At 41.2% G+C, this 20,306-nt stretch overlaps 2 protein-coding genes across 5 annotated transcripts in view; one reads left to right on the forward strand and one right to left on the reverse strand.

Moving 5' to 3' along the window:
- LOC108038868 (mitogen-activated protein kinase ERK-A) overlaps positions 1-20,306 on the forward strand; it is a 163,106-nt gene that overhangs the window by 137,287 nt on the left and 5,513 nt on the right. The gene's annotated exons all lie outside the window — the stretch shown is intronic.
- LOC108042374 lies at positions 7,267-16,962 on the reverse strand. Its single transcript, XM_017120611.2, has 2 exons — positions 7,632-16,962; positions 7,267-7,559 (listed from the first exon to the last, which is right to left on the reverse strand). Exons 1-2 carry the CDS (start codon positions 8,276-8,278, stop codon positions 7,289-7,291), a joined length of 918 nt encoding a protein of 305 aa, XP_016976100.2. The 5' UTR covers positions 8,279-16,962; the 3' UTR covers positions 7,267-7,288.

The raw sequence follows: 20,306 nt of genomic DNA on the forward strand, positions 1-20,306 counted from the left end.
TTTAACCATACAGACGCATAAAACAGAAAAACCACAACTGCTCAAGGGTAGGCGATTTTGACAATGCATACTCCCAGGGTCTGGTTGAGCGTCTACGGGCTTGTGGACACAGAAATTGATTCAGCGGTAACGTGGTGGGGCTGGAGAACCCGGCGCCAACGACAGCGCTGAAAAATGAACTCGGTAAGGTTAGCTTATTTTTACGTAACTTCCCTGGCCTACGCTCATTGGGTTAATATATCTATGCAGTAACACGTGCGGTCTGTTTCGGGTCTCCGTGTATCGCACACAAAAAAAAGGAACTTTACCAACTTAAATGTGATCGCGTATTTTGGTGCCAGATTGGCATTAAAGCAGTCGCTGAACTTTGACCGGTGATGTATGCGTACTGTTATCAGAGATGCTTGATACCATCGCCGAAGGTTAAAGTATCGTCTGTGTAGTAGTGTATCTGTGGCGGTGCGAAAAGCTTTCTTGAGATGCTGAGCTCATTATCACCTCGTCGGTGAATGTGCCAACTAGCCGAGGCTCTCAGCCCTTCAGGAAGTTTAGCTGGATTAATAAGAGCTCTGGAAGTCCAGTGATCCTGACTGACTTACTAAGTGACCATGGTGTTGACTGTTCGGTTCTGTTTGTCCCAGTTGTTATATTGTTTTTTACGATCTGTTCTTATTAACTAACTTAAATTATAATAAGTAAGAAGGATATTATTTAGATAATGACATTATACGGTGTAGTTAATAAATTAATTATTTGTGTGCTGCTTAAATTAAAAACAAGAAAGGAAAGCTAAAGGGCGGAGTCGAAGTTGATATACTCTTACAGAATATTCTGTAAATTACAGTGTTTGCAATTACTACTCCGTAGTAGCGAGATGAATACAAATATTACTATGCTATTGCTATCGCTCTGTTTTTGACGAGAGCGGTAGCAGAGCCATAGCAGAATAACGAGAAAGTTTGTGCTCTGCTCTGCTCGCAGTTTTGTCGCTTGAGAAACTGTAGCAATAGCGGTAGCAGCATATCAAGTCCTCTGCTCTGTGTAGCAGTAACGGTAGCAAAAATTGGTAGCGAGATGAGAGCAGAGCACTTGCTATTTTTTCATGTGTATGGCTCTCGCTTGTGTTCCTTTTTTATTTTTTGCACCTTTCTTATGCAGCGTGTTCTTTTACTTGTCGCTTTGTAGTTTTAAGAAAATATTTTTGGCACTTTTGAGTTTTGATTAACTGCGTAAACATGTCACCGGCAAAGAAAAGTATCAACATTTTAAAATATTACGAGGATATAGATTCCGACTACGTTAAATGCAAAACATGTTTTCGAGTTATAAAAAACGGCCGTGTTTTTAATTTAAAGAAACATTTACAATTGCATGACATCCGACCTGAGCAGCAAGAAAATGATACTGGTTGCATGCAGACCAAAAAAAACGTGAAACCTCAACTAATTAAAGTTAAAATCAATAAAAAAAATTTAATCCGGTCATATATTGGACTTGTCACTGAAGAAAGCATTCCGTTCCATGTGCTAAACTCAACGAATATGCGTAACATAATTGACCCGATATGTCAAGGTCTTAATTGAAAAAGCGGAAAAATCCTTATTTTGAACGGAAGCAAGTGCAAGTCTGTTCTAAAACAGGTATCAGCGAATGTTAGACTTGAAATACATCAAGAATGTAAAAATCGACTGCTTTCTTTAAAAATAGATAGTGCAACGCGGCTTGATCGAAATATATTCGGCATCAGTGCTCAATTTGTCAGCAAACAAGAAATAAAATCTCGAATTCTTGGAATGGTGGAACTCAAAGGAGCAGGTTCAAGTACATCCCAAAATCTCGCTAGAGAAATTATAGCTGTTTTAGACAAATACGAAATAGCCCTGACCCAAATTGTATCAATTACATCGGATAATGGGGCAAATATGATAAAAACTTCGAAAATTTTATCAGAAATGCATATGAGCGATGATGATATTGACGAAGTCTGTATTGAAGAGAACATTGAGTACACGAAGCAAGTCGACCTTTATGAAAAAACAGAAAATATATATGTGGGTGAAATACAAATAGTTCGATGTGCGGCACACACTGGACAGCTTTGTGCACTCGATGTAACAAAAATGCAAATATAAGAGAGTATTTGTTAACCTGCCGCAATTTTACCAAACACATTCGGAAGCAATCAAACGGATACCGTAATTTTTTTGAACTAAAAAATTATAAATTACCTCAATTGGATTGTCCTACTAGATGGGGATCAACATATAAAATGATTGACCTACTCAATAAAGCGAAAGCTATATTAGGCCCTATCGAAACTGTTGAAAATAAATCCAAAGACGACTATTTCGTTGTAAATGAACAGTTATGGGAGTTCATGGACTCCTACGTTACAATTATGGCTCCACTGCAAAAAACTATAGTGCAGTTTCAACAAGAACAATTGCACTATGGGAATTTTTATGCTCTGTGGCTGGTTTGCAAGTTGTCAACGAAACAGATTTTAGCAACCAGCGCTTTAAGTAAAGAATTTATTCTTTATACGATTGGAGAGACGCTTCTTGAAAGCATGGAAGTAAGAACAAAAAAATTGGTATCAAATGTTGGCTTCGACGCTTGCTTATACCTAGACCCAAGATTTCATCATACCCTGGACGGCTCACAAAAGGACAGATCAATTCATTTTCTTAAGAAATTGTGGGCACAAATTAAAATCCACAGCCCCATTCCAAATTTAGTGTCATCAAATAATTCAATGGCTTCGGATACTGTACATGAAGGAAGTAATTTCGATCTTTTGGACGACTTTTTAAGTGCTAACATTGTTCCGAATGAGTCAACAGATGTCCATGGAAAGATTGAATCGTTGAAATTGCCGTATATGAAATCTGGTGAAAATGTTTTAAATTTCTGGAAAGTAAGGAAATTAAGCGATCCAGAGCTGTATGCCCTAAGCAAAGTATGCTTTGCTATACCACCAACTCAAGTAAGAATTATAATTTAATTTAAAACAAAATATTTATTAACAAGTGTTTAAATTTCTTTATATTTGGAGGTAACAATAGAGCGGGCGTTTTCGTCTTTAAAACTGGTGTTGTCGGATAACCGAAATCGATTAAGTCACGAAACATTGGAAAATATTCTTCTTGTCGGCTTAACTCAACTCACTTGGATAGTGCCATCGACAATTTAAGTTTATTTGAAGACGAAGAAGATGAGGGGTAATTCGTGTTTCTAAATGCATAAGTTCTTATTTCTTTTTACTTTTTTATATTTAATTAACATTTACTTAATACATTAATTTCAATTCTGGGGCTTTTAATTTTTAAGTTTGATTTAATCTGAATACTGTGAATGAATATACATTTTACTTTGATTTTTAGTTTTTGAATAAAATACTATTATTTATTTTATTATTTCAAACCACTTTATTCTGACAGAAAATATTTTCTTTCTCATTCTGGCAAAGCGACAAGTAAAAAGAACACGCTGCATAAGAAAGGTGCAGAAAATAAAAAAAGGAACACAAGCGAGAGCCGTAGCACATGAAAAATAGCAAGTGCTCTGCTCTCATCTCGCTACCAATTTTTTGCTACCGTTACTGCTACACAGAGCAAGGACTTGATTTCTGCTACCGCTATTGCTACAGTTTCTCAAGCGACAAAACTGCGAGCAGAGCAGAGCACAAACTTTCTCGTTATTCTGCTATGGCTCTGCTACGCTCGTCAAAAACAGAGCGATAGCAATAGCCAAACGAAATACTACGAGAGTAGCGTAGCTTTTCAAACGCTGGTAAATTATATTCTCCAAAATTATTCATATGATGCATTCCTAATACTCATAAAATCGTTCATTTATATGGCAGCTATGGGATATAGTCGGCCGATCCTTATGAAATTTGGTAGGTCGGATTGATTGGCCAAAAATAAAACTCATAAAAAAAAGTTTATATATTCTTGATCAGGATCGCGTCCTGAGTTGATATAAACATGTCCGTCAGTCTGTTTCTACGCGAACTAGTCTCTCAGTTTTAAAGATATCGAATTGAAACTTTGCACTCACCCTTTTTCCCGTTGCACGCAGTGTATAAGTCGGAACGGCCGGGATCGCCCGACTATATCCTATAGCCGTCATATAACTGATTGATCGGAAATGCCATAGCTTTGGTGTTTGTAAAGTTAGGAAGTTGGGATTTTCTATGGTTTTTATTTATTGGCTAATCAATCCGACTTACCAAATTAATTAATATCACTGAACGACTGAAAATGCCATAAGTTTGGTGTTTTTAAAGTTAGGAAGTTGGGATTTTTTATGAGTATTAAGAATGCATCATATGAATAGTCTTGCAGAATATAATTTACAGAATATTCTGCAAGGGTATATCAACTTCGGCTCCGCCCGAAGTTAGGTTTTCCTTCTTGTTTAATTTTATGTTTCACCTCGGCGTCCCATCACAATCTACTCACTCAGGTTTTTCCTCCTTTTTTTTGGTTTTTTTTCATCCATCCATTTAGCTCCAGTTGATGCTTCTATGTAAGTCCGAAGTTGTTGCCATGAAATCCCAAGTTCCTTTTGACTGCTTTGGTTTAGACCTTTATCACGTTCGCTATGTAAATCCGTCTGCCTATCGGAATATAATTCTTTGGCTATTTATTTCATATATATATTTTCATTAGAGCAGCGAATGAGTCTCTCAAGAGTCTGGTTTTACAAATATGTCGTAGGAGCTAAAAAGGGTCAAGTCTCGTAACTGCGCTGCCAACAGCGGCAGCGGAGAGACAGTGCTATATTCTTTTGTATATAGCTATGCTCGCTTAGGCTGGACGCAAGGGAATATGCACATATACTTAAGTTCATATTAATATCATATCGGCCACTTGGTTTAGCGACTGGTACTTAGAATTTATATTTTATATTTGTTTATACATAAGCAAAAATGTATGAAGTACAGTGTGCATTCGATTGAAGAAAACCTATTTAAACAACACTATCAACCCAATTCCACATCGCAATTTCAATAAATTTTTACAAAACTGGAATTATGAATAGCAATCCAAAAGGGAAAAGGAGAAGTCATGATTTTGACAGAATTGATTGATTTAAAACCTATCATCAGTTGTAAATAATAAATTTGAAAAGGTCCTTAACATAATGCTTCAATAAGGATCCTATCCACATAGTTGGAAGTCAGCCACAATAATTCCTATTATCTTCTCTCTTGTTTCGGGAAAGCAGTCGATAAAAGTATCGCATGCAGACCTATGTGGCTTATCACCCAAAAAAGTCGTAGCTCTCACTAACAGGTTGCATTTAAAAAGATTCACATTACCATGGATGCTCTGTAGATTTCAATGCTTCTCCTCGTGTGGTTACATTCTGTGTTATACCAACTTCAACTCTGTGGCGTTGGTCCAAGGCTTTATAACCTTTTCGAAGCCCTCATGATCAACAGAACTTTCATTGTATCTCCTTCCCTGAAAAATGTCGGGTCCTACATATATATCGAAAACAAAATTGCAACTTTCCCGAAATTATATTTAACAAACAGATAATTTAAAAATCATAGCTCGCAAATAACTGTTGACCGTTTTTCTTCCTGCGCTCTCGTTGCGAGCACAACCGAAAAAGTTCATACTGTCTCGCTCTCGCTCTGAGCAAGAGACTCTTGCTGTCTTCATTTATGTTTTCTGTTGAGCGCTTTTCGTTGAGATTTTTGTATATCGCTCTTTCAATGAGCAGTGCGTAAAGAGCGGAACGAGAAACGGTCGCAAAATGAGAGTCAGCAAAAGACCGATTGACCGAAAAACTCAACGCAAACGGTCTTCACATTTACTCTCGTTGTTGTGAAAAAGAAATAATATGATTTGTTTAATTTAAATTTATTTTCAAATATTTTTGTTATAAAGTTACATTTTGATTTCATATTTCTTATACATATTTCAAAAGCAAAAAAAAAGTTTCAGAAAATGTTTTTAATTTAATTTTTAATTTTTATTATTATTATTATTATATATTATGTGTTAAGCTTTATAACTAGTAAGGCGTTAAGATTCTCTGCACTAATCGAACTTCTTCGTTCACTTAATATAAAGTGTAGGGCTGAGAATGCTCGTTCGACGGAAACTTGCGTTGCAGGTGTAGCCAGCACAACCTGCGCTAGTGCACTTATATTAGGAAACTTAAGCTGCAAGTCATTAAAAAATTCCAATATATTTGAATTTAATGGCAAGCGACCAAATGTGACGTCGAAGTTTTCGATGTCAGCATAGATTTGTACAAGTTTTTCAGAAACAGGATCTTTTTTGCTTTCTGACACTGTCTGAAAATCGTCCAAAAATGCCGAGAACAGCGACTTCTCTTCAGATGAGGATGCGGTTGAAAGGATTGACGTGAATGAGGAATCAAACATCTCTTCACACACAGGAGTTTCGAGCTCTGGAACCTTTCGTGTTTGTGCCTTAAATAATAAAGCGATAATAAGTATAAAATGTTTTTTGGATTATAGTTTAGGACAAGTATTAGTTTTTGACGAAGACAATTTGAATTATTAACATAGTTTCTCAAAATTACAACGTAAACAAAACAGGACCCAAATTTCAAGCATTCTACGACATACAGCTTACTTGTTTTAACTCAAATAAACGAAAAGCTATTTTTTTTAAATTAGCCTTTGCTAACGATTTCTGATAATTCGTCAACATACAATTTACCCGAGGGTCAATGTAAATCGCTGCCAACAATGCTTCATTTTCTAACAATTTCCCTTCTCTTATTTTTATCTGTGAAGCTAGTTTGTTTTTAATCAAATTGTGGCTGTTCTCGCATTTCAATTTTAGTTCCATCCATACTATGAAAAACTCACTATAAACTAAATTTTTGTCTTGTAGCTTAAGGGTTGCCTCGTATGTATCACTGAAAGCGTCAATGTACGTCTCGATCCAATTCCAATCGGCAACTACACAAATATAAGACTGCGTAGCCAGGAAATCCTTTAGGTCCAATAATTTTTTAAGCATTAAATAGGTTGAATTCCACCTTGTAGCAACGTCGAGCGATGGTATGTTTCTGTGGTTCTCAATTAAGATACGTCTGCATAGATTTTATAAATTATATAATTTTTGTATATGTATATATATATATATATAAACTAAATTTTGTCTTGTATATATATATATATATATATATATATATATATATATATATATATATATATATATATATTTATATATTTATATTTATCTTTATTTTTATATTCTTATATTTATATATATATATAACTTATCATTACTTACCTATATGTTTCTGTGCGAAGCGATTTGCATAATGTGCGACAGGAACTTATTTTGTCGGCGATCTCCTTCATCTTGTTCACATCGAATACGCACAGTTGCAGAGTGTGTGCTGCACATCTCACAAGGTGTATATTAGCAAGTTCAATGCCATCCAGTTCATTCAGAAGATTCTCACTTTCTGTGTCATCTTCAAAAAGGGACTCCTCTGTGGCATCATTTAAAACTTGGACGGCTTTTATCATATTTCGCCCATTGTCCGACGTAATGCTGTGTGCATAAATATGAAAATTATTTTAAAAAAAATCACATTTTAAAAATTGTATGTAGTTCAATATTTACCTGTAGATTTGATCTAGTGATATTCCATAATCATCTAAGATTTCAAGAATTTTGTTCTTCATGTATATTCCCGTGTGAGATTCCCCGAGCTCAATCATGCCTAATGTCTTTACAATAACCTCGGTTTTAGCCAGGCTTGCGTGGACCATTTGCAAATTTACTCCTAGAATGGCTTTATCCATTCTGGTGGCAACATCGATTTTCAGCGACACCAGCTTTCCCTTAACAAGAGCCCTTATGTTTTGTTTGATAAGCTGCTCTTTGACTGACACAAAGTTCATAATATTTCTAGACGTTACAGGGTTCATGCCAAGTGCATTATATATTGGATCCATAATTTCTTTGAACCCTTCACTGTCTAGAAATATAAATGGTTTTCCGTCCGTAGTTACTATTTTAATTAAAGAAGAAACAATTGCTTCTTCGCTCGTTTGATACGATATTCTTCGTTTTTCTTCGGTTAGTTTTGAATTTCCAGAATTGTTCCACTCATTGAAAATGTCCATATGTTTCGTTGTCAAATGCCGTTTTAAGTTTGTTGAATGATTGCCGGACAATTTAATACCGCAAACACTACAAATTGACTTCTTCTCTTCCAAATTAAATTTGAAGAATTGATGCACATTTTTATTAATTTCTCTTCCCATTTTACACGACAATTATTTCACAACTTGACACACTCGATTCCCGTTCACAATTGATATATTTCGTCTGCAGAAAAATAACGATTTGCTTGCCTATGCGTGTGAAACCAATACATACGCAAAAGACCTTTTGCTTCACTCAACACGACAAAACGGTCTTTGAACAACCAGAACAAAACAGTATAGAAATAAACGGTTTCGCTCTGAGCGCGAGCGAGCTCATTCAAGAACCCATAAATCGGTTGCTCTCTGAGTCTTTTCGTAAAGAGTCAGGAGAAGACACTTATTTGAAGACAACGAGTAACGGTTGACAGTTATTTGCGAGCTCTGTTAAAAATCCTAAGAATTACCTTCGACTCCAGGCTCACATTTAAAGAACACTCCTTAAGATTAAGAAAGCAGTTAGAATCTTAGTGTTATTATAATTCAATTTCTAAGCTTAAAATACTCATATGTACATATTAATCCTTTAATTAAGGCCATTAATACTCGCAAAAATTGTGTGGGAATTACCCCTCTACAAAGTTCGGCTATATTACTAGCCTTCCACTTTGCCACCAGAAACAATGGCGAGTTTTTTTTTTTATTCTTTATTCTCCCCCTCGCAATGGGGAGAGTGGCATATTAAGAATGGGAACAAGTGCCTGGAAAGGAGCTACCACAAGGCTGAGCTTTGCGCCATTGTCAGTCCGTTTTGACTCGGGCGGATACCCGGCAGAATTAATTCCGCGTATACGTCAGCTCCCAAAACAGCCGACACTAAGGAAGGGTGGAACCATCTATCATCAGCCAAAGTGATGTCTGGGAAGGCATCCCGGACCTTCGGATCCAGGGGCTTGGCCGAAGTTCGGGTCCGCATCTGGCCATCAACCAGCATTAGCAGCTCATTTCATCATTTTCGACGACTTTGAGCGGATTTCGGTGGTGCACACCCGCTCATCGCCTACGCGGGTGACGGAAAGGTTAAGGGCCTTTGTCAAGGATACGTGAATGCGACTCACGGGGCAGCAAGGATCCACCAAAGCTCGGACGTCAAACCGTTTCTCCTCAGACCCCACCAAAATGGATGCAGTTGGCAAGATTATCACACTCGTGCGCTGCAGGATAGCGGCGCACGATGGGCCCGTAGCAGGGCTTCGGGTCGGGGAGATCTCATTCGGTGACGATGAGCGCAACGACGTCGTCGACGACGATCTCGTCTGCTGCCGTCGGTCTTGGGGTCGTGACGGGCGTGGCGATGTGGATTCTTGGAAGTGCAGGAGGGTGTGGTGATTTCCACTGCAGACGTGGCACTTGGCATTACTGCGGCAGGATTGACCCGAATACTCGTGAGCAAGGCAGTTCGCACAGTAGTGATTGATAAGGACCGCGCGGAGCCGCTTCACCGCCGGGAGCCGGAGGAACAGTTGGCATTTCCTCAGCGCGTGCACCCCTCGGCAAACTCGGCACCTGTACCCGTTGGTTGCGCGTGGCCGAGCGTGCTGGATTGTAGTTGGCGCCATCGTGAACAATCTGTGGAAGCGAGTAAACAAAGGTTAGGGGTTATGGATGATGCGAATGATCGGGACATGTATGAGGACTGACGACACAGGATGACATGAGTTTAGGACTAGTAGGATTGGCTGTTAGTCGCTAACTCAAGAAAAAAAGGGAAAAGGCAGAATCACTCGGAGCTGGAGGCCTCCATCGGATGGAGGATCATCTTTGCAATTGGTCGTCGGATAATGCCACGTGCGGTAAGAACATGTGCCACTCGGGTCTTGCCATCCGCGCCTGGGCACACCAGTTGGATCCGCCCAAGCCGCCATTCATTTGGTGGTAAATTCTCCTCTTTTAGCACCACCATGTAAGCAAAATTGCTGATGCAGGGCCTTTAGCCGCTGCCATCGGTTTAAAATGGAAATCGGGTTTTTTTTAATCTCAGGCTCAGTCACCAAAAGGAGTGGCCCACCGACTAGGAAGTGTCCGGGGCTAAGATCTACGAGGTCAGTGGGGTCTTCGGACATTGGAGAACTAGGCCTCGAGTTTAAACAGGCCTCAATTTCCGCCAGCTGTTTGCTTGTAGAAGTGTTTCTTAAAGCTTTTGACACCGGCCTCCCATAGCCCTCCCATTTGAGGCGGAGGGTTGAAGTGCCAGGTCACATTTTGAAGACTGTAATTGGACAGGATCAAAGACCTCGTAGCTTCAATGAAGTCCTTGGATAAGGACGTGGAGGCTCCAACAAACGTTTTTCCGTTGTCAGAATTTATGTGGTGCGGACAGCCACGTCGTGCGGAGAAACGCGAGAAGGCTGCCAGAAACTTCTCAGTAGTCAAGTCTGATGTAGCTTCTAGATGGATGGCTCGGGTACTAGTTATCTTACACCCCCGACCGACATAGTTTTTTATATCAAATGGTCCCGCAAAGTCAACGCCCGTGTGGGTAAAAGCCCTGGAAAATGTAGATCTTGCGCAGGGCAAGTCTCCCATCAGCTGAGTTTGCAGCTTCTGTCTGTGATCTTTTACAAGACTTCTCAGCTTAGGTGTCCAATACTTGGAGCGAATCAGTCGGACCCCCGTGCAAGGATATGGGATGGGTAAAGAGAGCCAAAAGTTTCGCAAAAGTGCACCTTGCCGGAATGATGATTGGATGTTTCTCATCATAGCTTAGCATCTCAGATGCTCGTAGACGACCGCTGGCTCTAAGACACCTGGCTGTCGACAAAGGTGTTTATATTGGAGATCGTGCTGGAGACTGGAATATGTTCCTTTTTGCCTAAGGCCTTGCATTCTATTGGATACTCATTGAGTTGGGTGAGCACAATCACCCTCTCTTGGACGTCAGACAACTCTGCGGCAGTGAGTTCTGCCTTTCTGTTAACGTATTGCTTGCCACACATTCAGAACGCGTAAAGCCGAAAAAGCTGAAAAACGCTCCCGAATGTCATTTTTCGGGGCGCTGTGGCGACGTTACACCTTATTGGGCGATGTTCGAGTTCGGTTTCGATCGGGACCGACGAATCGAGTGGCCACTGCTCCTGGTTGTGACGCAGCAACTCAGGCCCATGCCACCAGAGGTTGCTGTCCTTGAGCTCATGGACTGAGACGCCCCTGCTTGCCAGATCAGCTGGGTTATCTTCCGATTTCACATGGAACCACTGCTCTTTGTGAGCTGATCAACTTTCGCGACTCTGTTGGCAACGTATGTAGTCCAAGTGCATGCTGGCTTGCTTAGCCATGCAAGCACTATCGTGGAGTCTGTCCAATAATATTTATCATACTGAGTAGGAGGCATTTCGGAGAGAACTGCTGCGGCGAGTTCGGAGAGAAGCTCTAATCGCGGTATGGAAAGGCACTTTACTGGAGCAACTCGGGTTTTGGACAAAAGCAAGTGGGTGAAGCAGCCATCAGTCGTTTCGACGCGAACAAAGATAGCATCACCATAGGCGCTCTGCGATGCATCGAAAAACGCGTGGTACTGCAGTTTTGCTGCTGGATGAAATCTTACCCTTCTTGGGATGCGAACTTCTTTCAAAGTTGGATACCCCTCAGGAAAATTACGCCACTTTGTGACAAGATCAGTCGGAAGAGGCTGGTCCCAGCTTAACTCCCGCAGCCAAATTTCTTCCATGGAAATTTTTGCCCGAACAATAAATGGCGATAACCATCCTGCTGGGTCAAACAGTTTGGCTATCTGGGATAAAACCTCTCGTTTGGTGCAGGTTGTTTGGAGAGAAATATCCATCGGCAGAAAGAGGAAACTATCCGAAGTCGCGTGCCAACGGATTCCCAGAGTTTTTGCCATACTGGCGTCTTCCAACTCCAAAAAGTCCACCCTAATCAAGTGTTCCTTTGGAATGTTCTGTAAAAGTTTCTACTCGTTTGATGTCCACTTGCGCAATGGAAAGCCCGCACTCTCTATAGCACCGCCGAGCTTTTTGATGGCTGAAACAGCGGACTGCTAGGTGTGGGTGCCGGCTAAACTGCCAAAGGATATTGGTCACGTACATCGTGAGCCAGTTGTTGAAGCACGCTTATGGCCAAAAAAGGGGCACAGTTAACCCCGAAAGTGACAGTGTTGAGCTCATAATCACAGAGTTTTCCCTCTTTATCGCGAAACAGGATTCTTTGGAAACGTGTATGATCGGAATGGACGAGAATCTGCCGATACATCTTAGTGATGTCAGCATTGAATACGTATTTAAAGAAACGCCATTTGAGGATCTGGGTGGTCAAATCAGGTTGCAGTACCGGACCTGTATGAAGGATATCATTAAGGCTGTACCCGTTTGACGATTTATTGGAGGCGTTAAACACCACGCGAACCTTTTGTGGTGGTACTTTCTGGCTTGAAAACCGCGTGGTGCGGCAAGTAAAAATTCCTGAATAACTGAGTCATACTGCTCTCTCAAAGGAGCGTTTTTACTCAGCCGTACTTCATTCCTAAGGAATTGCGCCAGTGCGATGGACCGTGAATGCCCCAGGCTTATATTGTTATGTTCTTTAAAGGGCAAAGAAACAACATACCTTCCTTCTTTACCCCTTGTGGTGGTTTGCTGGAAAAATATTTTCACACACCGAGCTGGATTCCTTACCCGGCTTCACTGGAACATCCTCCACTTCCCAAAACTTGGTGAGGATGCCGTCTAGTTGAGATTCGGTGACAGACAACCGTGCTGAGAAGGAAGATATTCTGTTAGTGGGATTTTTCGCGATTGGGCCGCAAAGAATCCATTCGAATATGGTCTCTTAGCCAAGGAGTGTTCCGCAAACATTTGAATGGAAGCCGCCTAAAATGATCGACGGAAGGATATCGGCGCCTATGAGCACGTCAATTTGCGAGCTGTGGTAGCAATTCGGGTCTGCTAATTGGATGGGAGGGAGGTCCCTCCGGGTATCGTATAGGATGGAAGATTTCCGGCTAAATGTGGTAGCACATATGCAGACGCTTCGATTTGGATTTGTGGCTTAAAGGGGGAGCCTATACGGAATTTGCAGCGCTTTCGTGGTTGCAACAGTTTAATTTACTCCCGAAACTTGAGCTTGTATGGATTCATAGGGGAACTTAATTAGGTTGAATAACCGTTCTGAAATAAAGGTCGCCTCGGATCCAGAGTCAATTAAGTCAAGTGGCAGATCTCTATGAGCGCCGTACTCAGGAGGACCCCTTGCGTGTTCACGGCGAGGTACGTTTGGACGTTCGACGGAGTGGACTGTATTTCTGGCTGGAGGTCAGGTGCGGATGCTGACTGGAGTTGTGGAGGGCCGCCACGATGGAGGAGAGTAATTGTGCGTTCTGGTGCAGTCTCTCAACATGTGGGTTCTTGCAAAACAGTTCAGACAGAGTTTCTGTTGTTTAATACACTGTTCCCTGTCGGCAACCGACATATTTAGAAACTGGGGACACAGACGCATCGGATGGTTCTCCCTTGGACAAAGTTTACACGACTGTGGATTTACGGTGACCCTATTTTCAAAGTTATGGATAATCCGCGGCCCACCTTTAGGACGTGGGGCTCTGGATTGAGTGGTCAAAGTAGGTTTAAATTCTTCAATTGCCTCCAGAGTTCGATGATGACCTTGTAAGAAGGTTTTATATTCTTCCCACCCTGGAATCTCGGATGGACTGTTCCCACAGAGCCAACGTCAGCTTCGGCAGCTTTGAGGAGCACAGGAAGACGAGAAGACAGTCCCAATTTGTTATGTCTACTTTTGCTATTTTCAGGGCTGTCAAACAACCTTGGACAGTGCTCTCCAGGTGCTTAAGGGAATTGCCACACTCTTGGGAAACAGTGGGGAGATTAAACAGGATCTTTAGCTGGCTGTTGACGAGCAGTCGCTTGTTTTCGAAGCGAGTCTGCAGATTTCCCCAAGCGGGCGCAAACCCTTCGTTAGTCAATGGTGATTATGCCACAATAGACTTTGCTTCTCCACTCGTTTTCGAGTTAAGGTGGAACAACTTTTCAACGCCTGAAAGCCTTGGATTTTTGACATAGAAGGCGGAAAAAAGGTCTCAAAACGTCGGCCAATGAACATAGTCGCCACAGAAAATTTCACAGTCTATTGGAGGAACGCGGCATCCACTAGGCAGAGGCACCGATGTGGGCGGTTCATGAATCGGTTGAACGCTAGCTCTTTCAATCGTTTCGTTTAGTATTGCAGCGCATCCTTCAGTAACAGTAGTCATACTTGGCTTGCCTGACTTCCATCGTGGTAGTACTATTTACTAAGGAAAGAACCTCAGAGCACGTCTCGTACTCTTTCTCCTACCTTGTCTGCTGAAGTCTGACCTTATTAGTGTGAATAGACGGAGGTGGGTCTGTTGGGGTATTGAGCCTGGCTTCGAACTGACTGACCCTATCGGTCACAGCCACAAACTTTGTTAAGTCAGCTTTAGCTTCAGCGTCAGCAATTTTCGCAATTGATCTCGTCACTTGCAGGGACAAAACTGACTGGGACGCAGTTGTTCTCACGGGTTTTAAAGGGGTTAAGGACTTTTCGCTTGTTGTCCTGGAAGTAAGGCTGATCCTTATGGATGGAGTTAAGCTTTTACTAGGTCCTGCCTTTTTGGTGGGCAGTGACGACTCGCTTTTGGCTCTGGCCCGGCTGGGTGTTCTGACTGATGGGACGGTTAACTGAACTTTAGGTTCCTCACCTTCACCAATCGGCATAGTAGGCTCGAGTAGGAGCCTGAACTTACACTGACGGGACAAGAATAGGGACGTGGAAGCTGTCGCTGTTTAATGCGTCTCGACTTAATGATTTGGAAGCTGGTCTGAGAACCATACCACGGATCAATATAACACAAATATATAAGTGGGTACGATATATAACATGGATGGAATGTGAAATGGATGTATGTCTTGGAGAATATATGACTGCACCAGAAGGAATGGATGCGGAACGCGTGGAATCGGATCGATGTTGGAGGATTTACTTTATTTTTGGATGAAATTTAGTATTATTTATTTATTTTTTATTTATAATTTTGGAAAGTTAATCGAATTTATTCCTACGTCCCAAATGCAATACAGTGTGAACGGCCTATTATGCGATGAGTTGCAGTACGGAATGCCCGGAACATCCTGTGTGACGGCTCACACACCAATATGCAATGTAAATAAGAGAAAAACAACCATCCAATAATTAAAAAACCTACTGAAATATCAGCTAGATAATTATTGACTTGTGTTTTTTATTCGGGATGCCGCGGAAAAAAGGAAACAAAAAAAGCGGTTGCCGCCACCCTTAGATTCGCCGGTCCGACTAGTACTTGGCAGGTGGTTCTGCAGCAGTGTTCGTAAGCCGGGTTTGTTATTGTTTTGTGTGTTTTAGTTTAAAAGAATGCTGGTACAACTGGATTTTGGATGCTGCAAAGTGTTTTAGTTTAAAGACCAATGTGAAAAAATGGGTCTTTGCACGGTGTATGGATTCTGTGTATATATGTGTTTTGACGACCCAGCGCCACTAATAATAAAAGAACATTCCAATTATCTTTTATTCTCCCTACGCCACACCACATTCAAAACACGCGCCAAAATCGCGCACATTCAAAACGCGCGCCCAAAACGATAAACTGGCCACACTAATATATCGATAGTCGACTACCATTGCTATATTCGTGACCCGATAACGAGTTATCGATATCGGGATTCTCGACATCGACCGCTTTGGGCACACTCAACGGGCCCTATATAAGCAGAGGCAAGACCCCAGATGAGTCACTTGCGTGCCGACGATCATCGAGGAAACATCCGCAACCAAGAGAAATATCCGGGTCAGTGTTCTGGTATTGGTGGTGGATCCGTAAGAACTCGGTTTTTAAATCGGCTCTGCGCCCTGGTGAGGATCACCAGTCCCGGTGTGGTTTCCTAGAAATCAGCCCAGACCCAGTCGTGATCACTGAATAATAATAATACAGGCCCATCTCAGTGAGTTCCCCCAGACTTCACGTTTCCGGCTCCCGACCCGGAAAAGAAACGGATGTGTAGAACGGCAGTTCGAACCTAACGATGCCCGGCAGACCGAAGCTAACGATGCCCTACATTCCCGAATCCCAGTAGAAATCCAAGTAGATCTCTCCCAACGACCCACAACACTACGAACCCGACATACGCACGACGAAGCAGTCCACTTCTCGGCCCTTCCGCAGCGCTGATGCGACTTTTCGGCCCTTCCGCAGCGCCGACGCTCGCAGCAAGCAGTTCATCACTCGGCCCTTCCGTAGCGCCGGGTCACGACAACAAGCAGTTTATCACTCGGCCCTTCCGTAGTGCCGGGTCACGAAAACAAGCAGTTTATCACTCGGCCCTTCCAAAGCGCCGAATCGACAAAGCAAGCAGGCCCGACTCAAATATACACAACCACACGACCAACGTATATTGTACGATTACTTCGAAATACACGTCTCCTTTATAGTTCTTTCCCTCTGTGTCATTATTTGGGGAAAGGGAGGTAAATCGATCTATAGAGGAAAATATAAATATCTGTCACGAACCCTAACCACGGCGAGCTATACCGTCTCCCAAAACAGGGTCGTTACAGTGTGCATTCGTATGGGTTTGTGTGATTTTATTTAATTTTTTGGAGTTCCACGGAATGTGCCACTAGTGTTGTGGAGATCAAAGGAGATATATAAATATAAATATTTTCCCACAAAATAGAGACCTTAACGGTGGAGCGGGGTTGTGTGGAACAAAAAATATATATATATATATATTGCTAGTAGAAAAAAAAACTTTGGAATTACTTAGCTGTGTGTATATGTGTGTATGTGTATGGATATGTGTGATTTTATTTAATTTTTTGTCTGGAGATCAAAGTAGATATATAAATATAAATATTTTCCCACAAGATGGAGACCTTAACGGTGGAGCGGAGTTGTGTGGACATATATATATATATATATATATATATACAGTATGTCAATAAAGTGTTTTGACAATGGGAAAAAATTACATATTTCATGTTTTTATTATTATATTATAAAAAGTAAGTGAGCAGTGTTTTTTTCATTTTTTAAAAAAATTTAAAATTTTTTAGAGAAAATCAATGAAAAAAAAAACAAATTTCTTTAGTTAACTTTCTTAAAAATAAATAAAAACAAATAACATTCAGTTTTTATACTGTCAAGAAAGTGTTTTGACAAAAATTGAGTGTGTTCTTATTTTCTAAAGAGTAACATGTTAATATTTTGTATGGTCACCTTTGGCAGCGCAAACGTCCTCCATTCGCGATTTCATCGAATATATGAGTTTTTCCATGTCCAATTTCTCCGGATGACAGTTTTCTTCCAGTATGACAGTTTTGAGATCATTTTTGTTTTTGGGGCTTCGTTTTGCCACTTTCTTCTTCAAATATGCCCAATATTTTCGATTGGGCTTAAGTCTGGACTCTGGCTGGTGTGTCCAGCACTTTTCCGCAATTGTATAGTTACCACATAATCTCCGTATTCGTCTTACGCTTAGGGTCATTATCTTGATAATTTCTAATTTGCCGCCAATGGCGTTGTCACTGTATTGGTGTTTTCCACGCCTAACCGTTTAAACTCGATTCCAAGGCAATACTTCAGCAGTCCCATATCCTTCATATCGAACATTCCTGCCAGTTCTGATTTCAATGCTGTAAGTGCCCTCTCGTCATTCGATGCCACCATTAAGTCATCTACGTAAATTAATACGATAACGAGCATGTCCTTTTTATTTATGACGTACACACAAGGATCAGAACTTAGCGGCTGTAGCCCCAAGCTCTGTAGCTTTTCGTCAAGCTTTCGATACCATTGCCTTCCAGACTGTTTGAGCCCATACAGCATACTTTTTTAGGTCGTCGTTACATAGGATCGCTTCAAACTCTTTTGGTATTTCTACGTAAACATCTTCGGTTGTTTCGCCGTTGAGGTATGCGCTGATCAAGTCCAACTGTTAGATTTGCATTTCGAGCTCAACTGATAGGGCCATGAGCATTCGAATGGAGCTCATACGTGCCACGGGCGCGAAAGTTTCGCCATAGCTTACACCGGGTGACTGCGCAAATCCCTTGGCGACAAGTCTTGCCTTTCGCCTTTCGATTTGACCATTTGCGTGTCGTTTTGTTCGCAGAACCCACTTCGTTTTGATGATTTCCGCGTTTTTAGGTCGATCTACCAGAGTCCACGTCTCGTTCTTGTCCAAAGCATGGTATTCTTGAAGCATGCCTGCCTTCAATTCCTCACTATCCGGGCAAAAGAGCGCCTCTGTTGCATCCTTTGGATCGCTTTGCTTACTGAGAAATGCGCTGTTTCCTTCTAGGACATCTTCTGGAGCACTCTTATCTATAGTTTATTTGCCGTTTTCAGGGTCGACCTCGTCCTCTCTTTGGGGTTGTGACTAGTGCTTATAGCTGTGTGCGAGCTGCGGGAGTTTCCGGTCTGGGCACTGCCATTTCTCTGACTTCTGGTTCGTCTTAAAATTTGGGCGAAGATTCTGGTTCTGCTGTAGGTGGAACTTGTAAGAGATTAATTTCAATTTTTTGCTTTTCAACACATTCTTGGCTTACAAAATCCTCATACTGGTTTTCTTCTTTAAATTGGTCAACGAACCTTTCATCTCGGCTTTTGTAGGTCTTCCTTTCAGCTGGACACGAAAGTCGATATGCTTTTGTTTGCGGCTCGTACCCTATAAATATACATTTCTTGCTTTTTGGGTGAAATTTACTTCTTCCTGGTTGCTTGTTTAACATATATGCTACGGTTCCAAATACTTTTAGATGTGTGATTATTGGTTTCTTTCTAGTCCACAAGTTGTACGGAGCCATTTAGGCTCCGGGATGGGACTCTGTTTCTGACGTGGTTGGAAGTTAGAATAGATTCTGCCCATCTCAACTAAGGTTCGGTTTTTCCGTTCGGCAACTCCATTTTGTTCCGTAAGTTTATGCTTAATGCCCTTTTTCTTTGAGAAAAATTGAAAACTCGTTATTTATGTATTCTTTATTTTATTTTTTTTTCTTTTTTTTATTTCTTTTTTTATTTCTTTTTTTTATTTTATTTTTCTGCCAGTTTAATTTTCGACGAGGTGCATGTACTCTTTAAACTTTTCCTTGACTTCTCTTTTCTGTTTTAGAAAATATATTTCGCACCACCTGGTTTTATCGTCGATGAATGTTACGAAATATCTGGAACTTCCGTCCACAAACGTCGGAATGTACTAACTCTAGTAGATCACTAGATTTTGAGTCCGACTTCGTGAATGGATTTTTTTAATGCTTCCCCTGAATGCAAATTTCCAAGTTTTTCATGTTCTCGTTAAGACTCGATTTTATGCGAATCACTTTTTCGTTTCGAATCATACTTTTTAAGTCAACTTCGTTTATGTGTCCCAATACTTCATGCTATTTCTGTAGATCACTGTCCTTGCTTACGGTACTCACTGCTAGCCGTCACGATCGAAGTTTCTAGGAGTACTTTTCCACTGCCAACAACTGGAGCGGATTCATCGTTTGCTAATTTTAAGTTTAGCGATTCACTCTTCATGTTTTCGAATTTCTCCTTTTGAAAGCACATGTGTGATGTTGCACCAGAATCGAGACACCACTGTCCTTTGTCTGCAAACACTTGCATGGCGACCGCACTGTTGCTTTTCGGTTCGCCGTTGCACTCGCTCTCTTTCTGATTACCATTTTTGTTTTTGGGGCTTCGTTTTGCCACTTTCTTCTTCAAATATGCCCAATATTTTCGATTGGGCTTAAGTCTGGACTCTGGCTGGTGTGTCCAGCACTTTTCCGCAATTGTATAGTTACCACATAATCTCCGTATTCGTCTTACGCTTAGGGTCATTATCTTGATAATTTCTCATTTGCCGCCAATGGCGTTGTCACTGCATTGGTGTTTTCCACGCCAAACCGTTTAATGACCTAATTTGCATAACACTGCTGATGCATTTTGATTTCGTGCGTCTCAAGGTTCTGTTCGAACTCGATTCCAAGGCAATACTTCAGCAGTCCCATATCCTTCATATCGAACATTCCTGCCAGTTCTGATTTCAATGCTGTAAGTGCCCTCTCGTCATTCGATGCC

Source organism: Drosophila rhopaloa, unplaced genomic scaffold (assembly GCF_018152115.1).
Source record: "Drosophila rhopaloa isolate 14029-0021.01 unplaced genomic scaffold, ASM1815211v1 contig_199, whole genome shotgun sequence".
Lineage (NCBI taxonomy): Eukaryota > Metazoa > Arthropoda > Insecta > Diptera > Drosophilidae > Drosophila > Drosophila rhopaloa.